Raw genomic sequence first — 17,662 nt, forward strand, 5'->3', positions numbered from 1 at the left:
ATAACTGACTCTTAACTGCTATAACTGACTCTTAACTACTATAACTAACTCTTAACTACTATAACTGACTCATAACTACTATAACTGACTCTTAACTACTATAACTGACTCTTAACTACTATAACTGACTCTTAACTACTATAACTAACTCTTAACTACTATAACTGACTCTTAACTACTATAACTGACTCTTAACTACTATAACTGACTCTTAACTACTATAACTGACTCTTAACTGCTATAACTGACTCTTAACTACTATAACTGACTCTTAACTGCTATAACTGACTCTTAACTACTATAACTAACTCTTAACTACTATAACTGACTCTTAACTACTATAACTGACTCTTAACTACTATAACTAACTATTAACTAATATAACTAACTCTTAACTACTATAACTGACTCTTAACTGCTATAACTGACTCTTAACTACTATAACTGACTCTTAACTACTATAACTGACTCTTAACTACTATAACTGACTCTTAACTACTATAACTAACTCTTAACTACTATAACTACCTCTGTCCTGTCTCAGATGGTGGTGTTCAAGTACATCGAGGACAAGGACGTGTTCCAGAAGTTCTATGCTAAGATGCTAGCCAAGCGGCTGGTCCACCAGAACAGCGCCAGTGACGACGCGGAGGCCAGCATGATCTCCAAACTGAAGGTGTCTACTGTCCTCCAATCAGGGGGGGAGGGGCTTATGAATGGTCTTTATTGACATTGATATAGTACAGGTACCAAACAACGAAATTTGGGAGGGGGGGCTCCCCTGGTGCTAGGAAAAACAAAACTAAAAACAAGAAGGGAAAAGAGCTGGTTTACATAAATAAAGGCTATGTACACTATCCACTATACTATACTATACAAATAAAACACTGTGCTGTACTCTATGCTATGCTATACCTATTCTAACATTTCCTATTCTCTGAACCTTATGTACCCTAGGGTTGTCATATTGCACATAGTGTTATTGCACATTCATTTAAAGTGTCGCAGTTTGCAGGTTTGAAATGTACACAGTTGTGTTTCAGTATTACACTTGATTTCAATCTAGTAGCTGCCATCAATTTGTCTTGATTGTCCAGGGCCTAGAACCTAGGTCTTTGCTGTGTTCAGGGCCTGAATGGCCCTGGGGTAGAAGCTGAGCTTAAGTCTGTTTGTCCTTGCGAACATGGTCCTGAACTGCCTGTTCGAGGGCAGCCGAGCAAAGTGTTCGTTCCCAGGGTGGGATGGGTCTCTGGAGATCTTGGAGGCCTTCCTGAGGCAGCGTGTGTTGTACAGCTCTTCCAGAGAGGGGAGGGGGGCGCCGGTGATCTTCTGGGCCGATCTCACGACTCTCTGTAGCGCATTCCTCTCTGCGGCTGTGCAGCTGGAGAACCAGATGCAGATGCAGTAGGTGAGGATGCTCTCCACTGCGCAGCGGTAGAAGGTCACCAGCATCTCCTGTCCGATGTGGTCTTTCCTGAGGACTCTCAGGAAGTAGAGCCGCTGTTGTGCCTTCTTGATGATGGCTGCTGTGTTGATCTTCCAGGACAGGTCATCCTGTATGTGCACCCCCAGGAATCGGAGGGTTGAGACTCTCTCCACGCTCCCTCCATCGACGAGCAGGGGCTGGACCTCAGATTTTTTCCTCCTGAAGTCCACGATGATTTCCTGGGTCTTTGACTGGTTCAGCAGCAGGTTGTTAACCTTGCACAGCTTGCTCAGCTGCTCTACCTCATCCCTGTACGCCGCCTCGTCCCCCCCCGAGATGCAGCCCACCACGGTGGTGTCGTCTGCAAACTTTACGATGGAGTTGCTGGGGTGGACGGGGGTGAAGTCGTAGGTGTAGAGGTTGTAGAGGATGGGGCTTAGCACGCAGCCCTGGGGGGACCCAGTGCTGAGTCTGAGGGCTCCCCCCCTGTCCTCCAATCAGGGGGGGGGGGGGGGGCTTACTGTCCTCCAATCAGGGGGGGAGGAGCTTACTGTCCTTCAATCAGGGGGAAGGGCTTACTGTCCTCCAATCAGGGGGGAGGGGCTTACTGTCCTCCAATCGGGGGGGGGGGGCTTACTGTCCTCCAATCAGGGGAGGGAGGGGCTTACTGTCCTCCAATCAGGGAGGGAGGGGCTTACTGTCCTCCAATCAGGGGGGGAAGGGCTTACTGTCCTCCAATCAGGGGGGGGGGGGCTTACTGTCCTCCAATCAGGGGGGGAGGGGCTTACTGTCCTCCAATCAGGGGGGGAGGTGCTTACTGTCCTCCAATCGGGGGGGGGAGGGGCTTACTGTCCTCCAATCGGGGGGGGGAAGGGCTTACTGTCCTCCAATCGGGGGGGCGGAGGGGCTTACTGTCCTCCAATCAGGGGGGGGGGGGCTTACTGTCCTCCAATCAGGGGGGGAGGGGCTTACTGTCCTCCAATCAGGGGGGGGAAGGGCTTACTGTCCTCCAATCAGGGGGGGGGAGGGGCTTACTGTCCTCCAATCAGGGGCAGTGCTTCCTCCAGGATTTTTCACATTAGTGGCGGAGTGGTCCTCTTTTTTGCGCGCGCCATTTTTTCCCCGCGTGCACGCGCATATTACGCGCACTGGCGCTCAAAACAAAGACGTCATTTCACCAAAAACTAGAGGGTGGCAACAATTATAATTTCTTAAATAGCGGTTAAGTCATTAAAGCCGAGCAGGTGATTTGATATAGAAGGTGATCAAATACCAATATATCCTACAGCTGCAGCGGAACATGCGGAACGCGCATTACACACACACACACAGAAAGATCAATACGAAGTAGACCAGTGGTGTAGTCTAGGTGATACGCAGGACTATGCCGTATACCCACTAGGAAAGCCCAAGGATTTCCATATACCCACTTAAAAATGTGTGAGGATACGTAACGGCGTTTTGTGACAGAACTTTCACTTTCATTCATAATATTCACCCCGTCTGTGTTACGAAGCGCTTGACTTTTGGACCATTGCGACTGACTATAGCGTCATATACCATCAACATGGGGAGATGCGACATGAAATATGTCAAAATGCAGCACTATCATGCACAGATCAGCCTTATAACATGTAATTTATATATATAACGTTAGACAGGGAGCGCAGATGTATTTTTATGAACGATATGAGGCTGGGAGGGAAAAATCACAGTATACCCACTAGAAAAAACTAGACTACACCACTGAAGTAGGCCTACATGAGAGTACACGCACAAAACCGGCTAACGTTACTCATTAACTGTTTACACAAGTAAAATCACAGTGTGACAGTCAGATGGAGCATTCGGTAAACAACAACAGCAAGGTAATGCTATCAGTTGAGTTAAAGAACCTTTGAGGACACCAACATGAGCCCTGCTTACCCGTACCTCCGCCGTTCTGTTCGTGATGATTTTAGAGGCAATAGATTATTTTTGCCCCGCGCATATTGCTATGAATAGTTCAAAGCTAGCGTTAGGTGCGAGGCTGCTCAGTTAGCCCATTAGCGGGAATATTATTTGTTTCACAACATTTTTAATTGACCATGAACATCAGAGACATACATTACGAATGTTCATTTAAAATACTCTATACTGAGCACTGGTATAAGAACATGAACCAGAGCACAGCAGTAAATGCAATAACCCACAGTCGTCGCTGATGATGTTGCATTTTCGATTAGGATACGGGATTAAAGGCACCGACGACGGGCTAAGAGAGAGAGAGAGAGAGTGATTTCCTGAAATCCAAATGTCCCGCGAAATTCGGACCAATCACAAAACTGTTATGAAAGCGCGTCGCCGCGCGCCTGTTGAGCGATTCAGTCTCGATTGCAGTGCGAACACAAACGACGAGGTTAATTGCAATATTGTAACTAACTACGCCCTAAATCGTAACGAAATGTTGGTCTGGAAGCGGCCTAAATCTAACTTCAATCTGCTTTTTTTCTGTTCTCCGGTCATAATAACTCGCTGCCTTTCTGCGCAGCCTGAATCAAAGTGGACTGTCTGAATCAATTAGTGGCGGAGGAAATTCATTTGTGGCGGCCCGCCACCAATAAATGCATATAGAGGAAACACTGAGGGGGGGAGGGGCTTACTGTCCTCCAATCGGGGGGGGGAGGGGCTTACTGTCCTCCAATCGGGGGGGGGAGGAGCTTACTGTCCTCCACTCGGGCGGGGGGAGGGGCTTACTGTCCTCCAATCGGGGGGGGGGAGGGGCTTACTGTCCTCCAATCGGGGGGGGGGGGCTTACTGTCCTCCAATCAGGGGGGGAGGGGCTTACTGTCCTCCAATCATGGGAGGGAGGGGCTTACTGTCCTCCAATCAGGGGGGGAGGGAGGGGCTTACTGTCCTCCAATCAGGGGAGGGAGGGGGGGGGGGAGGGTTACTGTCCTCCAATCAGGGGAGAGGGGGGGGTGGGGGAAACTGTCACGTCCTCCAATCAGGGGAGGGTTGAGGCGGGGACTAGAAATGATGCAAGCAACGCTATTGGATAGAATAATAAAACAATCTGACCATCTCCCGCTCTGCCAACAGCAAGCGTGCGGGTTCGAGTACACGTCCAAACTCCAGCGCATGTTCCAGGACATCGGCGTCAGCAAAGACCTCAACGAACAGTTCAAGAAGCACCTCACCAACTCTGAGCCTCTAGACTGTGAGTAGCTAGCTAGGGTTAGAGCACCTCACCCACTCTGAGCCTCTAGACTGTGAGTAGCTAGCTAGGGTTAGAGCACCTCACCCACTCTGAGCCTCTAGACTGTGAGTAGCTAGCTAGTTAGTTAGTTAGTTAGTTAGTTGGGTTAGGACACCTCACCCACTGAGTCTCTAGACTGTGAGTAGCTAGGGAGTTAGTTAGTTTAGACTGTGAGTAGCTAGGGAGTTAGTTAGTTTAGACTGTGAGTAGCTAGGGAGTTAGTTAGTTTAGACTGTGAGTAGCTAGGGAGTTAGTTAGTTTAGACTGTGAGTAGCTAGTGAGTTAGTTAGTTTAGAGTGACTGAGAGTAGGTAGTGAGTTAGTTAGTTTAGACTGAGTAGTTAGGGAGTTGGGTTAGTTTAGACTGAGTAGTTAGGGAGTTGGGTTAGTTTAGACTGTGAGTAGGTAGTGAGTTAGTTAGTTTAGACTGAGTAGCTAGTTAGTGAGTGGGTAGTTAGTTAGTGAGTAGTTAGTTAGTGAGTGGTTAGTTAGTTAGTGAGTGGTTAGTTAGTTAGTGAGTAGTTAGTTAGTGATTGGTTAGTTAGTGAGTGGTTAGTTAGTGAGTGGTTAGTTAGTTAGTGAGTGGGTAGTTAGTTAGTAGTTAGTGAGTGGTTGGTTAGTGAGTGGTTAGTTAGTGAGTAGTTAGTTAGTGAGTGGTTAGTTAGTTAGTGAGTGGTTAGTTAGTGAGTAGTTAGTTAGTGAGTGGTTAGTTAGTTAGTTAGTGAGTGGTTAGTTAGTTAGTGAGTGGTTAGTTAGTTAGTGAGTGGTTAGTTAGTGGGGCTGGTGTTCCCCAACCTAACTGCCGACGAAGCATTGAATCTCTGGAACTCAATCAACTCTCTCTCCTTCTTTCTGTCTCTCCCTCCCCCTCCTCCCTCCCTCCCTCCCCCTCCTCCCTCCCTCCCCCTCCTCCCTTCCTCCCCCTCCTCCCTCCCTCTCCCTCCCTCCCCCTCCTCCCTCCCCCTCCCCCAGTGGACTTCAGTATCCAGGTGCTCAGTTCTGGTTCCTGGCCATTCCAGCAGTCCTGCACCTTCGCCCTGCCCTCTGAGGTACACACACACACTCACACAGACACACACACACACACACACACACACACACTCACACACTCACACAGACACACACACACACACACAGACACACAGACACACACACTCACACAAACACACAGACACACACACACAGACACACACACACACACACACACACACACTCACACAGACACACAGACACACACACATACACACATCTTCCCTCTGAGGTAACACACACACACACACACACACACAGACACACACACATACACACATCTTCCCTCTGAGGTAACACACACACACACACACACAGACACACACACATACACACATCTTCCCTCTGAGGTAACACACACACACCAATCCACCATAAGGTCCATAAGGGCTGATCCCCCCCTGACATTCCTCTATGATTCTCTTTCATTACCCACTTCCCTCTGAGGTAATACAGAATAGTTAATGGACTCTCCCCTCCCCTCCCCTCCCCTCCTCTCCCCTCCCCTCCCCTCCTCTCCCCTCCCCTCCCCCCTCTCCCCTCCCCTCCCCAGTTGGAGAGGAGCTACCAGCGGTTCACAGCCTTCTACGCCAGCAGGCACAGTGGCAGAAAGCTCACCTGGCTGTACCACCTGTCTAAAGGAGAGCTGGTCACCAACTGCTTCAAGAACAGATACACCCTGCAGGTAGGGAGGTGTTATTACAGCTGTTATTACAGCTGTTATTACAGCCGCTACACAAACAGTATGAAGGCTCTCCCTCTGATTGGACAAAGGGAGAATTGTGTCTCTTCATTTCTTCATGAAAAGTGACATGTTAGAAAGTGTGTGTGTCACCTTGTGATCCTGGTGTGACCCCTCCCCCCCCCCCAGGCGTCAACCTTCCAGATGGCCATCCTATTGCAGTACAATGCGGAGGACGTGTACACGGTGCAGCAGCTGGCCGACAGCACGCAGATCAAGATTGTGAGAACGCCACCTCCTAACCGCCGCTCACTTCCTGTTCAGAACTCTACCCCCTGAGACACACTCTTCACGCTCTAGAACCTTCTGTCATACTGTTCACACTGTGTTCTAGAACCTTCTGTCACACTGTGTTCTAGAACCTTCTGTCACACTGTGTTCTAGAACCTTCTGTCACACTGTGTTCTAGAACCTTCTGTCACACTGTGTTCTAGAACCTTCTATCATACTGTGTTCTAGAACCTTCTATCACACTGTGTTCTAGAACCTTCTTGAATGAAATGAATGAATGGTCTTTATTGTTCAAATATTCTTCTACATTCTAAAAACATTTATATTTAGTAATGATAGAATAACTATCTCTGATCACTGAAGACATTGTAAAAGCGTTAAAATGATGACCGTGTGTTTTCCAGGACATATTGGTGCAGGTGTTGCAGATCCTGTTGAAGTCCAAACTGCTTGTAAGTACACTCACACACACACCTATTTATCTCCTCACTGTGAGTTGACCCTTGACCTCAGCTGTGTTGTTGCCATGACACCCAGGTCCTGGAGGATGAGAACGCCAACGTGGACGAGGCAGACTTCAAACCTGACACCTTAATAAAGCTGTTCCTGGGATACAAGAAGTGAGTGGTGGTGGTGGTGATGATGATGATGATGATGATGATAATAATAACTTCGATTTCTATAGAGCCTTTCAAAAACCCAAGGACGCTTTACAATTCTAAAGGGGAGGTGGTGGTGGAGGTGGTGGTGGAGGTGGTGGTGGTGGTGGTGGAGGTAGTGGTGGTGGTGGTGGTGGAAGTGGTGGTGGTGGTGGAGGTGGAGGTGGTGCTGGAGGTGGTGGAGGTGGTGGTGGCGGTGGAGGTGGTGGTGGTGGTGGCGGCTGGAGTTACATTAACTCCTTCAGTGCCGAGGGTGAATGAAGTCGCCCAAACGGTCAACATTCTAGAGCACCAAGAGTGACTTTATTTGGTTGTTAAGTCTGACGTCAAACGTGACGTTTAGCAATTTCCGGGTCCAAACCAGAGATTCCCTGCACCAGAGTACCAGTGTACTACAGCGGTAGAATGACAGTTCAATCGTTTTTTAGACTCGGATCTATTCATACAACAAGGGACACAGCACCTTCCCGTTTTCCCCATATTGTCAGCGTCTTTGAGCCTCGGAAAAGCGCTTATATAAATATAATGAATTATTATTATTACTGAGGCATTTCGAAGACAGCGCCTCAGCCAACTTTGGACCCGGAAACACGTCACGACTTAACAACCGAATTCACTGGAAACACATGAATAGGTCGAGAGAGGACGCTGGCGTTGCTTGTTCGTCGCTTCTCCGCCCGAAATCTAGGTGTAATTGCAGTATACAGAGTAGATTGTCCTACAAAGACACCTAGACTTAGATTTAGTAATCTAAAAATTAATTAGACCTCTATACTTTCTTTTATCTATTTTTTTTCTTTCTTTTTATTTTTCTACTCAGTCTTTTTAGTTTGTAAAGCGTCTTTGAGTGTCTAGAAAAGCGCTATATAAGTCTAATGTAGTATTATTATTATTATTATTGTTTGTGTTGACAGTAAGAAGCTGAGGGTCAACATCAACGTGCCGATGAAGACGGAGCAGAAACAGGAACAGGAAACGACCCACAAGAACATCGAGGAGGACAGGAAGTTGTTAATACAGGTGTGGTGGAGGTTTATTATCCACGAGAGGAGGATGAAGATGAAGGCTAGAAAGATAGAGATATGTAGATATGTAAATAGATGGATAGAGATATGTAGATATGTAAATAGATGGATAGAGATATGTAGATATGTAAATAGTTGGATAGAGATATGTAGATATGTAAATAGATGGATAGAGATATGTAGATATGTAAATAGATGGATAGAGATATGTAGATATGTAAATTAGGGATGCACGATATTATCGGCACCGATATTTATCGGCCCGATATTGGGAAATTAATGTTATTAAATATTTATCGGTTTTATTACATTTTAGCCGATATAGAGCCGATGATATGAAGCCGGAAATATTTCCGGTTCCGGTTGTCGCGCTCATGATGCTGCGCCTGCGTACAGCCACGCAGTGGAGAGACGAGAGCAAAACATGGCTTCCCCGGTGTGGACATTTTTCAGAGTTTCTGAGGCAGATTTGCGTTTGCAATTTGCAATACATGTTCGGCAAAAGTTCGGTGAACTACCGTAATAAGCCTAAAAAAGTTCAACTGTTCAAAAAGTGCAACTTCCCTGCTTTCAGAAACTGTTTGAATTTTTTAGGTTGGGCATATAGTTCATGAATTACGATAGTTTGAAGGAACGCTGTAAAATCCTGTCGGCGCCGACAGCTCCGGTTTCGGAGCAAGACGCGAATCTATCGGCATTAGTCAAATACATGCTCACATCCAGTCATCCGCTCACTGCTCTCCATCAAAAATGGCACATCCATCAATAATATTACATAATAACAACTAGGGCTGCACTAACGATTATTTTGATAATCGATTAATCTGCCGATTATTTTTTCGATTAATCGATACACACACAAAAAAGATTTATTTAGCAAATTGTATTTTATGTTTTCTAAATCAGCCAGGCCTATACATATACATGTGCAAAATGAATAAGTATTAATAAAAAAAATATATATAAATAAAAAAGGCTTTGCTACATCATCAGGTATAACAACAGGCCATGGACTATGGCGGTAGATTGTTTCAATAAAGTAGTTGAACTCCAGCTCAATACATGCATTGTTTTAGGTAATAACTTTGTTTAATGTAAAGGTCAGTAACCCAAAGTGCAATATAGGCTACAGACAAGACACTAATGTTTTTATATAACAGATATGCTCCAAAACAATGCAATGTGTCCTCTCACTCCATATAATAGGTTAGGCTACAGTCAGTGCCTCACTCTAACTCACAGGTAGTTTGGTAGGCTACCGCTAGCCTTTAGCTTATCACCTCTGCTCTACCACTGACGTTAGCCAGCTAGCTAAATACACTTGTCATGCAATATTGAATTCATGAATGCGAGCAAACACTCACTGGCTATCGCATTACATTACAGTCATTTAGCTGACGCTTCGCCAGAACTCACACAAACGCATTTGCATGGAGAGCAGGAGACCATGGCAGGGCTGAGCCCAGCAGTACTTATATAATAAAACAATAGGAAGTTAGCTGTAACCCTCCTCTATAGAAACATAGTTAGTGCTCTGGATCTCAGCACAGCTACGCAGACTACAGCTGGACGAGCAGCGTAGTGACAGTCAGCTAGCGGCAGCAGCGAGCTAACCCTGCTAGCTAACTCACTAGCATGTCCTGACAGCAGACAGATTCACGCTCAAGGCTTTTGAGTAGCATGATTTAAATGTAGCCGCCGCGCCGGTGTAGGTACCGGATTTTACCACTTTTCCGGTTCCGGTCATAGGTTCTGCCCTTTCCGGCCATAGGTAGCGCTATGATTCGCTATGATTCGCGATGCCTACACCGTGGCAAGACAGCGTGGCGTGCGTCAACAGGAAGTAGGTTTGTTATGGAACAAGACCCGACGAATCGATAATGGAATTCGTCGCCAATTGTTCGTTGTTGCAGCCCTGCTCTGATTAGATTGCTTAGATTGTTTAATACATCAACGGGGGGAAAGCGAGATGAACTCGCGAGTATCATGCTTCCTTCATTGAACGGAAAGTCCTATCTATTCCATTCAAAGTTTTTTAGCCTTCCCCCTTTCCACTGGTAATAAGGAATTGGCAAGAATAGATCGATATAAATAGATCAACATAATGCAGCACTATCATGCACAGATCAGCCTTAAAACATGTAACGTTAGATATATAACGGAGTGATGTATTTCTACGGAAAGGCTGACTGACGCGGGGCTCATACAATCTCCGCGTTTGTTATAGATACGAGTGCTCCGGTGTCTTGCTGGTAGTCAAATATATGTATTTATATATACAGCATATGGATGTTACGTGCCTGTTACCTGCCGCTTTCAGTTCTTAGTTTAGATCTCGCAACCAGATCTCTCTTTGTTGTGTTAACAATAGTGATGTAAGTTAGATTTGATGAGATCACTATGGAATATTAAATCATCAATCTTTGCTCACTACATAGCCTTTCTTACCTTCAGGTAGATAGAAAGATAGAAAGATATGTAGACAGACAGACAGATAATGATTTTCCTCTCCCCTCCCCCCCAGGCGGCCATTGTGAGGATCATGAAGATGAGGAAGGTCCTGAAGCACCAGCAGCTCCTAGCCGAGGTCCTCAACCAGCTGTCCTCCCGCTTCAAACCCCGCGTCCCCGTCATCAAGGTACTGTCCCCCCTCACACCCCCCCGCGTCCCCGTCATCAAGGTACTGTCCTCCCTCACCCCCCCCCCCGCGTCCCTGTCATCAAGGTACTGTCCTCCCTCACACCCCCCCGCGTCCCCGGCACCAAGGTACTGTCCCCCCTCACACCCCCCGCGTCCCCGTCATCAAGGTACTGTCCTCCCTCACACCCCCCCGCGTCCCCGTCATCAAGGTACTGTCCTCCCTCACACCCCCCCGCGTCCCCGTCATCAAGGTACTGTCCTCCCTCACACCCCCCCGCGTCCCCGTCATCAAGGTACTGTCCTCCCTCACACCCCCCCGCGTCCCCGGCACCAAGGTACTGTCCGTGTGGTACGAGGAACAGTGTTTGATAGCATTCACTATTCCGTGCCATGCATTACAATGAGCCTGTCCTCCGATTTCTACCTCCACCAGCCTCCCTTCTCAGAGCGCATTGGAGTAGGAGATCTGAGGCTCCACCCCCTTGGGTGTTCTCCTCCAATGCCTTTAGAGAAGGAAGCGAGGGAAGAGGATTGGGAGGAGCTAGAGTTACTTCCTGTTCCTCTGTCACGGTTTGTTTCATCTTTGTTTTGTTTGTTCTTCCAGAAATGTATCGACATCCTGATCGAGAAGGAGTACCTGGAGCGCGTGGACGGAGAGAAGGACACGTACAGCTACCTGGCTTAACAACAACAACAACAACAACAACAACAAACAAACGTTTCCATTCTTCTCCTCCACCTTCCCCCTCTTTTTCTTTCTTCTTCATCATCAGTTCTCAATCAGTTCATCAGTTCTCGAGTAATAAACAAAACAAAAACAGAAACACACCGTTCGTTTCTCCTCCTGACACCCTGCTGCTGCTGCCGCCGCTGTCGTCGGACGGACAGATGAGGAGAGGAGGGGAGGGGAAAGAAACACACGTGAAAGAAAGAAAGAAAGAAAGAATGAAGCCCCAGTCTTGGGAGGAGAGGAGAGGAGAGGAGAGGAGAGGTGGAGGTGTTTTAGTCAGGTTGTGTTGCTGAAGCTGGACTTTGACCTTTGACCCCCCTCCCCGGAGGACCCCAGCTGCTCCCCGCAGCGCCGGGCCGATCAGAACTGCTCAGGATCGACCAGACGCTCCTCTGTGACCTGTACATAACACACACAGACCTTTGACCTTTATCTGACTACGTTAATAACATCACCCAACCCCCCCCCCTCCTCCCTGTCCCCTGGCTCCCCCAATCAGAAAACAAACCAACCTCCCTCCCCCTCTCCCCAAAACATAAATAAATCAGAAAACCAACCCCCCTTCCTCCTAGGAGCTCAGGCTGCATGCTGCTCTCTCTCTCTCTCTCTCTCTCTCTCTCTCTCTCTCTCTCTCTCTCTCTCTCTCTCTCTCTCTCTCTCTCTCTCTCTCTCTCTCTCTCTCTGCATTTAAAAAGCAAAAACAAACAACGTCGGAGATATCAGAGGGGGGGCTGTCTGTGTGTTTGGACCGGGCCTGTTAGACCTGTAATCAGCCTCCCTACCCCCCTCCTCCCCCGCCACCAGTACCAGAACAACCATTTGTATAGTGTGGTTCACTTTTTTTAAATGTGTGTTAAATAAAAATTAAAGGTTTCTGTATGCCCTCGGATCAGCTTCATTACTGATGATGATGATGTGAGGAGGAGGAGGAGGAGGAGATGAAGAAGTAGCAGCTAAGAGGAGTTTTGAGATGTTCTAAGGCAATTGATTGGTCTAGGCTGACTGGTGGGTGGGGCTAGATAGGAGGGCAGTGATTGGTCTAGGCTGACTGGTGGGTTGGGCTAGGTAGGAGGGCAGTGATTGGTCTAGGCTGACTGGTGGGTGGGGCTAGGTAGGATGTGGTCAACCTGGATTAAACATCCTGATAAACTCCTGAGTCCTATCTCTGTCACGATACACTACAGTATGTGACATACATGCTCCTATCATTTTATTATTATCATCATGCCCTTGAAGTTGTAATCAATCTTGATTATTAATTATTTTTTTAATGATAAATGTGACATGACAAAAGAAAACATTGATGACTGCCAGGTGATTGAACTCGAGGTTATGTTCCTGGTCTAACCTGCCTCTGAAACACTCTTTACCTCAGAAATTAATATGAATTCATCACACGTTCCTGGAGGAGTGAGTAGGTTTGGTTGTTCCTGGAGGAGTGAGTAGGTTTGGTTGTTCCTGGAGGAGTGAGTGGTGTCATGTCTATGATTGCCACGCCCCTCAGGCCAGTTCATTCTATAATAAAGCGTGCCCGAGTTAAGACCGCAAGTTCGATGTGTCGTCCCCAGTTATTAACTATTGATTATATTACTATAATTATTATAGTTATAATTATTATACTATTTCTCTCTGCACATGTTCGAAATAAATGCTTTCATTCATTCATTCATTCATTCATTCATTCATTCATTCATATTCTGCAAGGTCTAGTAGAGATTCAACATTGGCGACGAGGAGAAACATGTATTTGTAATTACAAGAATCAAGTTTAGCTAGTTAGTATGGAGAAAACCGGGATTCAACATTTCGCATGCTACACAGAGCCAGCCACGCTAGGGCCGGCCCGTGGGTCTGTTGGGCCCCAGGCGAGATCTTGAAAATGCCCCCCCCCTCGTAGTAAAAAAAACCACCTGGTCACTGGGCCATCCTAGTAGGTAGTGTCAACAATGCCTATGTCAAAGAGATGGCTTGGGCAGATAGTGATTTTGGAATGTAACAAGCAGTCTGATAGGCTGATGGCAATAATGCACAGTGAATCAGCAGTGTTAGGAGAGTAGTTAGGCAGATATCTCAATTTGGCCTGTAGTGGCTTCAAACTATTTAGTAACCACCGTCCAGGCAAGACAGGGGTTTTGACGCACATCCAAATATTCAAACCAACAAAATCGTATATCCAGTCCAGGTAGAATTGCAACAAAAATATGGATTTATTAAATATTCTTTAAATATAAACATCAAATTCACACTTTCAAAAAAGAAAAGATAAAAATAGCTAGAAAATAGATAAATAACAAAATAAAAAACTCCCCAGCCACCACTGATAATATATTCTTAAATATTCTTTAAATATAAACATAAAATTCACACTTTTCCAAAAAAAGAGATAAAAATAGATAGAAAATAGATAAATAACAAAATTATTAAACTCACCAGCCACCGCTGATTTGGCAGTATAGCCCACAGTAGTTCACAGTATATTTCTCAATATGAATCACAGTATATTTCTCACAGTAGCCTATATATAACTCACAGTAGCCTATATATTAGATCTTGACTCTATGTACTTTTTTTTTTTTTTTTTTTTTTTTTTTTTTAAGATTTTATCCCCTTTTCACCCAATTTGGTAGCCAATTTAACCCAACTTAGCATCCAATTATCCCCTGCCTATTGCGAAGGATCCGCCGCACGACCCCGTGGCCGGCAGTCCCAGAGGAGGCCGCCAGGCAGACTAGGCTGACTGGCTCCTCGAGCCCAGTACCGTTACTCCAGCACCAGACGGGGGCGGTGTTGCGCGACGGATCCTAGTCCAGAAATACTCCTATACCGCCCTCGGAAGCGGCCGGCCAATATGCCGCTTCCCGTGTGCCTCGGCCATATCTGGATCTGGCGAGCCGGGATACGAACCCCGGCCCCGGTGGGCAGCATGCACTAGTGGCCAGTGCTTAGACCGCTACACCACCGCGGGGCTTCTATGTACCTTCATAGCAGCAAAATCATTGATTACATCATTGTATGAGATTCTCTCACTTATTTTATGATTCACACTGAGAATCGCAAGGCCAGTGAGACGCTCCTGGGACATTGTGGATCGTAAGTATGTTTTAATTAGTTTTAACTTTGAAAAGCTCCTCTCTGCACTGGCTACAGTTACTGGTAGGGTTAACGCAATACGAAGAGCTGTCCAGAGATTGGGGTAAACCTCTTTCAAATGCTGGGTGTGAATGAATGATAGGAAGTCCAGCAGGGACATATTGGGTGAAGGCAATTGTGGTAAGTTTGTTAACTCCTGGGCTAGCTCCCTACCGTTGATGTCAGGATCACTGTTTGTTGTTAGAGCAGCACTAAGTGTCTCACACTGAGTTGATAGTTCATCATGTGTCAGATTAGTGAAGTTTTTCAGCACACTGAACTTGTCTCTCACCTCGGACAGACAGACAAACCTTTCCTCAATAGACAATTTGGCCGCATCTACAACAGTGTTAAAGAATGTCACCTCTAACCTCTTCAACGCATCTGTGAAAGGCTCATCACATGACTCGTAGTCAAACTGCCGTTTGGTGCTTCTCAGCCTCTTCTGCTTTAGTGTGGCAGCCACATTCATGCCATCACATATTTCTGTAGCTGTTGCTTGAGCTGCTGCGAAACCTGTGACTCTGTAGTCAGCAAGGAATCTCTGTGTCTTCCTGAGTAGATCAACAGCTACATCTAACTGCATTTCAGATGACTGCATAAGTTTGCTGACATGCTGGATCTTTGCTAGTATGTCATACCACACAACCGAGCAAACAGAGAAACGGTATGAGCCCACCTCCTCTGCCAAAGACTGGGCTTCAATCCGGATGTTTCCATCAGTGGCCTTATCCCTCACCTCCAAGAGGGCCTCCCGTACCCCTGCAGCCTGATAGCGTAGAGCCTCTACACTTTTGATTCTGCTCTCCCACCTAGTTTCTGCCCAGGACTTCACACTGATCGGAACATGTTCTTTCAGGATTGCCCATCTCTGAACACTTGCTGAAAAGAGAACATAGATCTTTTGGAGGTATCCGAAGTAACTAGTCGCGACTATGGAGGCTTTGGCTGCATCAGACACAACTAAGTTCAGAGTATGTGCCCCGCAAGGCACAAAAAAGGCTCTGGGATTCACTACTAAGAGTCTGGCCTGTACACCCTTGTGTTTCCCACGCATGTTCGCTCCATTATCATAAGCCTGACCTCTGCAGTCACCAAATGGGAGATTGTGTTCCTTTAACTTTTTTAATATGAGGTTTGCCAAACTTTCACCAGTGCTTTCGTCTGCTATAAGAAAACCTATGAAATGTTCCTTGATTTCTGGCATGTCATTGAATTTGACTATTCTAATGAGTGCAGACATTTGTTCTTGGTGGCTTACATCTGGGGTGCAATCTAATATGATTGAAAAGTATTTGGCTGCTTTGATTTCGGTCACAATTTCTTCCATTACTCTGCCACTCATTGCTGCAATTAGTTCATTCTGAACAGTTTTCCCCAAGTAGTGTGGATGATATCCAACTGCCCTTTGCACCCTTGCAATGTGTTGCTGCATTACAGGATCAAACTTAGCAAGAAGTTCCACCTCTTTCAAAAAGTTACCATTGTCTGGCTGATACAATGTGTCACTTGATCCTCTTAAAGCAATGGGGGCCCACTCAAGAATTTCAACAAAGCTCCTACAGGAATACAGCCAAAGCATAACATTAATTAACTTAATCAAATAAGTGTAACGTTACATGATGTAGGCTTTATTGACACAATTTCAGAGGGATTTATTCTATTCTGAAACTAAAAAATATTATATGTTGAATCGGTGGCGATGCTGGAATTTAAGCAAGCTAGTTCATAGTTACCATATTGAAAAGGAAAACACAATATTCAGGCACCAGATGACCATTCAAAATATAATGTAATATAATGCAATATAAGGCTCTCAGGCTGGCATTCTGTACTTTCAAATATGTATCCTCGAATCAACTATCAGCTATTTCTCTAGCAAAAACGAAAGCTAACTTATTTGCGAAACAGCGCCCCCGCCACCACGTCGGCTCAATGCCGCAATTGCAGTTGGAAATGACAGAAATCCACCGAGTGCAACGCTTATAGACATTACGACCGTCAGAGTTTTGTCGAGAATTGGAGGCGGCTAGAAATGTTACGGAGGCGGCCGCTCATAATTCTCTATGCAGGAAAAACCCTGGCATACATTCGTTACGTTTTTCAGTCATGTATTCACACACCCTCCTGTCAATCTCCTGGAAGCGATCTTTTTGGGCCCTGTCCTACCGCCACTTCTAACATTACACTCTGTAATATCATATTTCTTGGCTGCTCGACAGTTGTTTGATGCCTCTGCTTCATTGATCACCATGGTCTTAAAAATTGGCATCGTAACTTGACTAACTTTAGAGCCACTTTGTCCGAGCTGGTCCTAGTGTGTCTCCATCCCTCAACTGGCTAAGCAGCAATATTAGCTAGCTAGCTGGTTAGTCAGCTAGAGTTAGCTACCATCCTCCTCCATGCAGCACACATAAATATTAAATAATGAAATTCAAGGACAGGACATACATACATACCTCTACTTTTTGCTTGTTTTTCCTCATCTTCATCTTTTCTTTTTCTTGTTTGGGCGCCAGAGTGCTGCTGACCCGACATACTTGCACAGACAAGTGCTCTTGAGTGACGGAGATGACCGTTGCCCACTCAGCCCCGCCCACTCACACCCACGTGATCATTCAAAATACAAATAATAATAAACACATTTTTTCACAAGACTTGTTTGGCTCGATTGCGAGGTTTCACAATTCCGGACATTGAAGACCTTTTAATCAAACCATTTTTATTTTATTACATTTTTTTTTTTTTTTTTTTTTTTACTATGAGTGGGCCCCCCCCGCCTTTCGGGGCCCCAGGCGACCGCCTGTAGGACGG

General features: G+C 46.0%; 1 protein-coding gene across 1 annotated transcript in view; it reads left to right on the forward strand.

Annotated features, from left to right (window-relative positions):
* Positions 1-12,568, forward strand: part of cul1a (cullin 1a) — a gene marked incomplete at its 5' end in the record, with an annotated part of 29,855 nt that extends 17,287 nt beyond the window's left edge. Inside the window, 10 exons of the mRNA XM_080523815.1 lie at positions 545-676; positions 4,508-4,625; positions 5,636-5,712; positions 6,246-6,377; positions 6,564-6,656; positions 7,070-7,117; positions 7,203-7,285; positions 8,239-8,344; positions 10,874-10,987; positions 11,594-12,568. Coding sequence (XP_080379941.1) covers positions 545-676; positions 4,508-4,625; positions 5,636-5,712; positions 6,246-6,377; positions 6,564-6,656; positions 7,070-7,117; positions 7,203-7,285; positions 8,239-8,344; positions 10,874-10,987; positions 11,594-11,674 — 984 coding nt within the window. The 3' untranslated portion in view covers positions 11,675-12,568. The remainder of the gene's footprint in view (positions 1-544; positions 677-4,507; positions 4,626-5,635; positions 5,713-6,245; positions 6,378-6,563; positions 6,657-7,069; positions 7,118-7,202; positions 7,286-8,238; positions 8,345-10,873; positions 10,988-11,593) is intronic.
* Between the last annotated feature and the right edge of the window lie 5,094 nt (positions 12,569-17,662).

The sequence above is a fragment of the Nansenia antarctica genome, assembly GCF_963989245.1.
Source record: "Nansenia antarctica genome assembly, chromosome: 2".
NCBI classification, from domain to species: Eukaryota; Metazoa; Chordata; class Actinopteri; order Argentiniformes; family Microstomatidae; genus Nansenia; species Nansenia antarctica.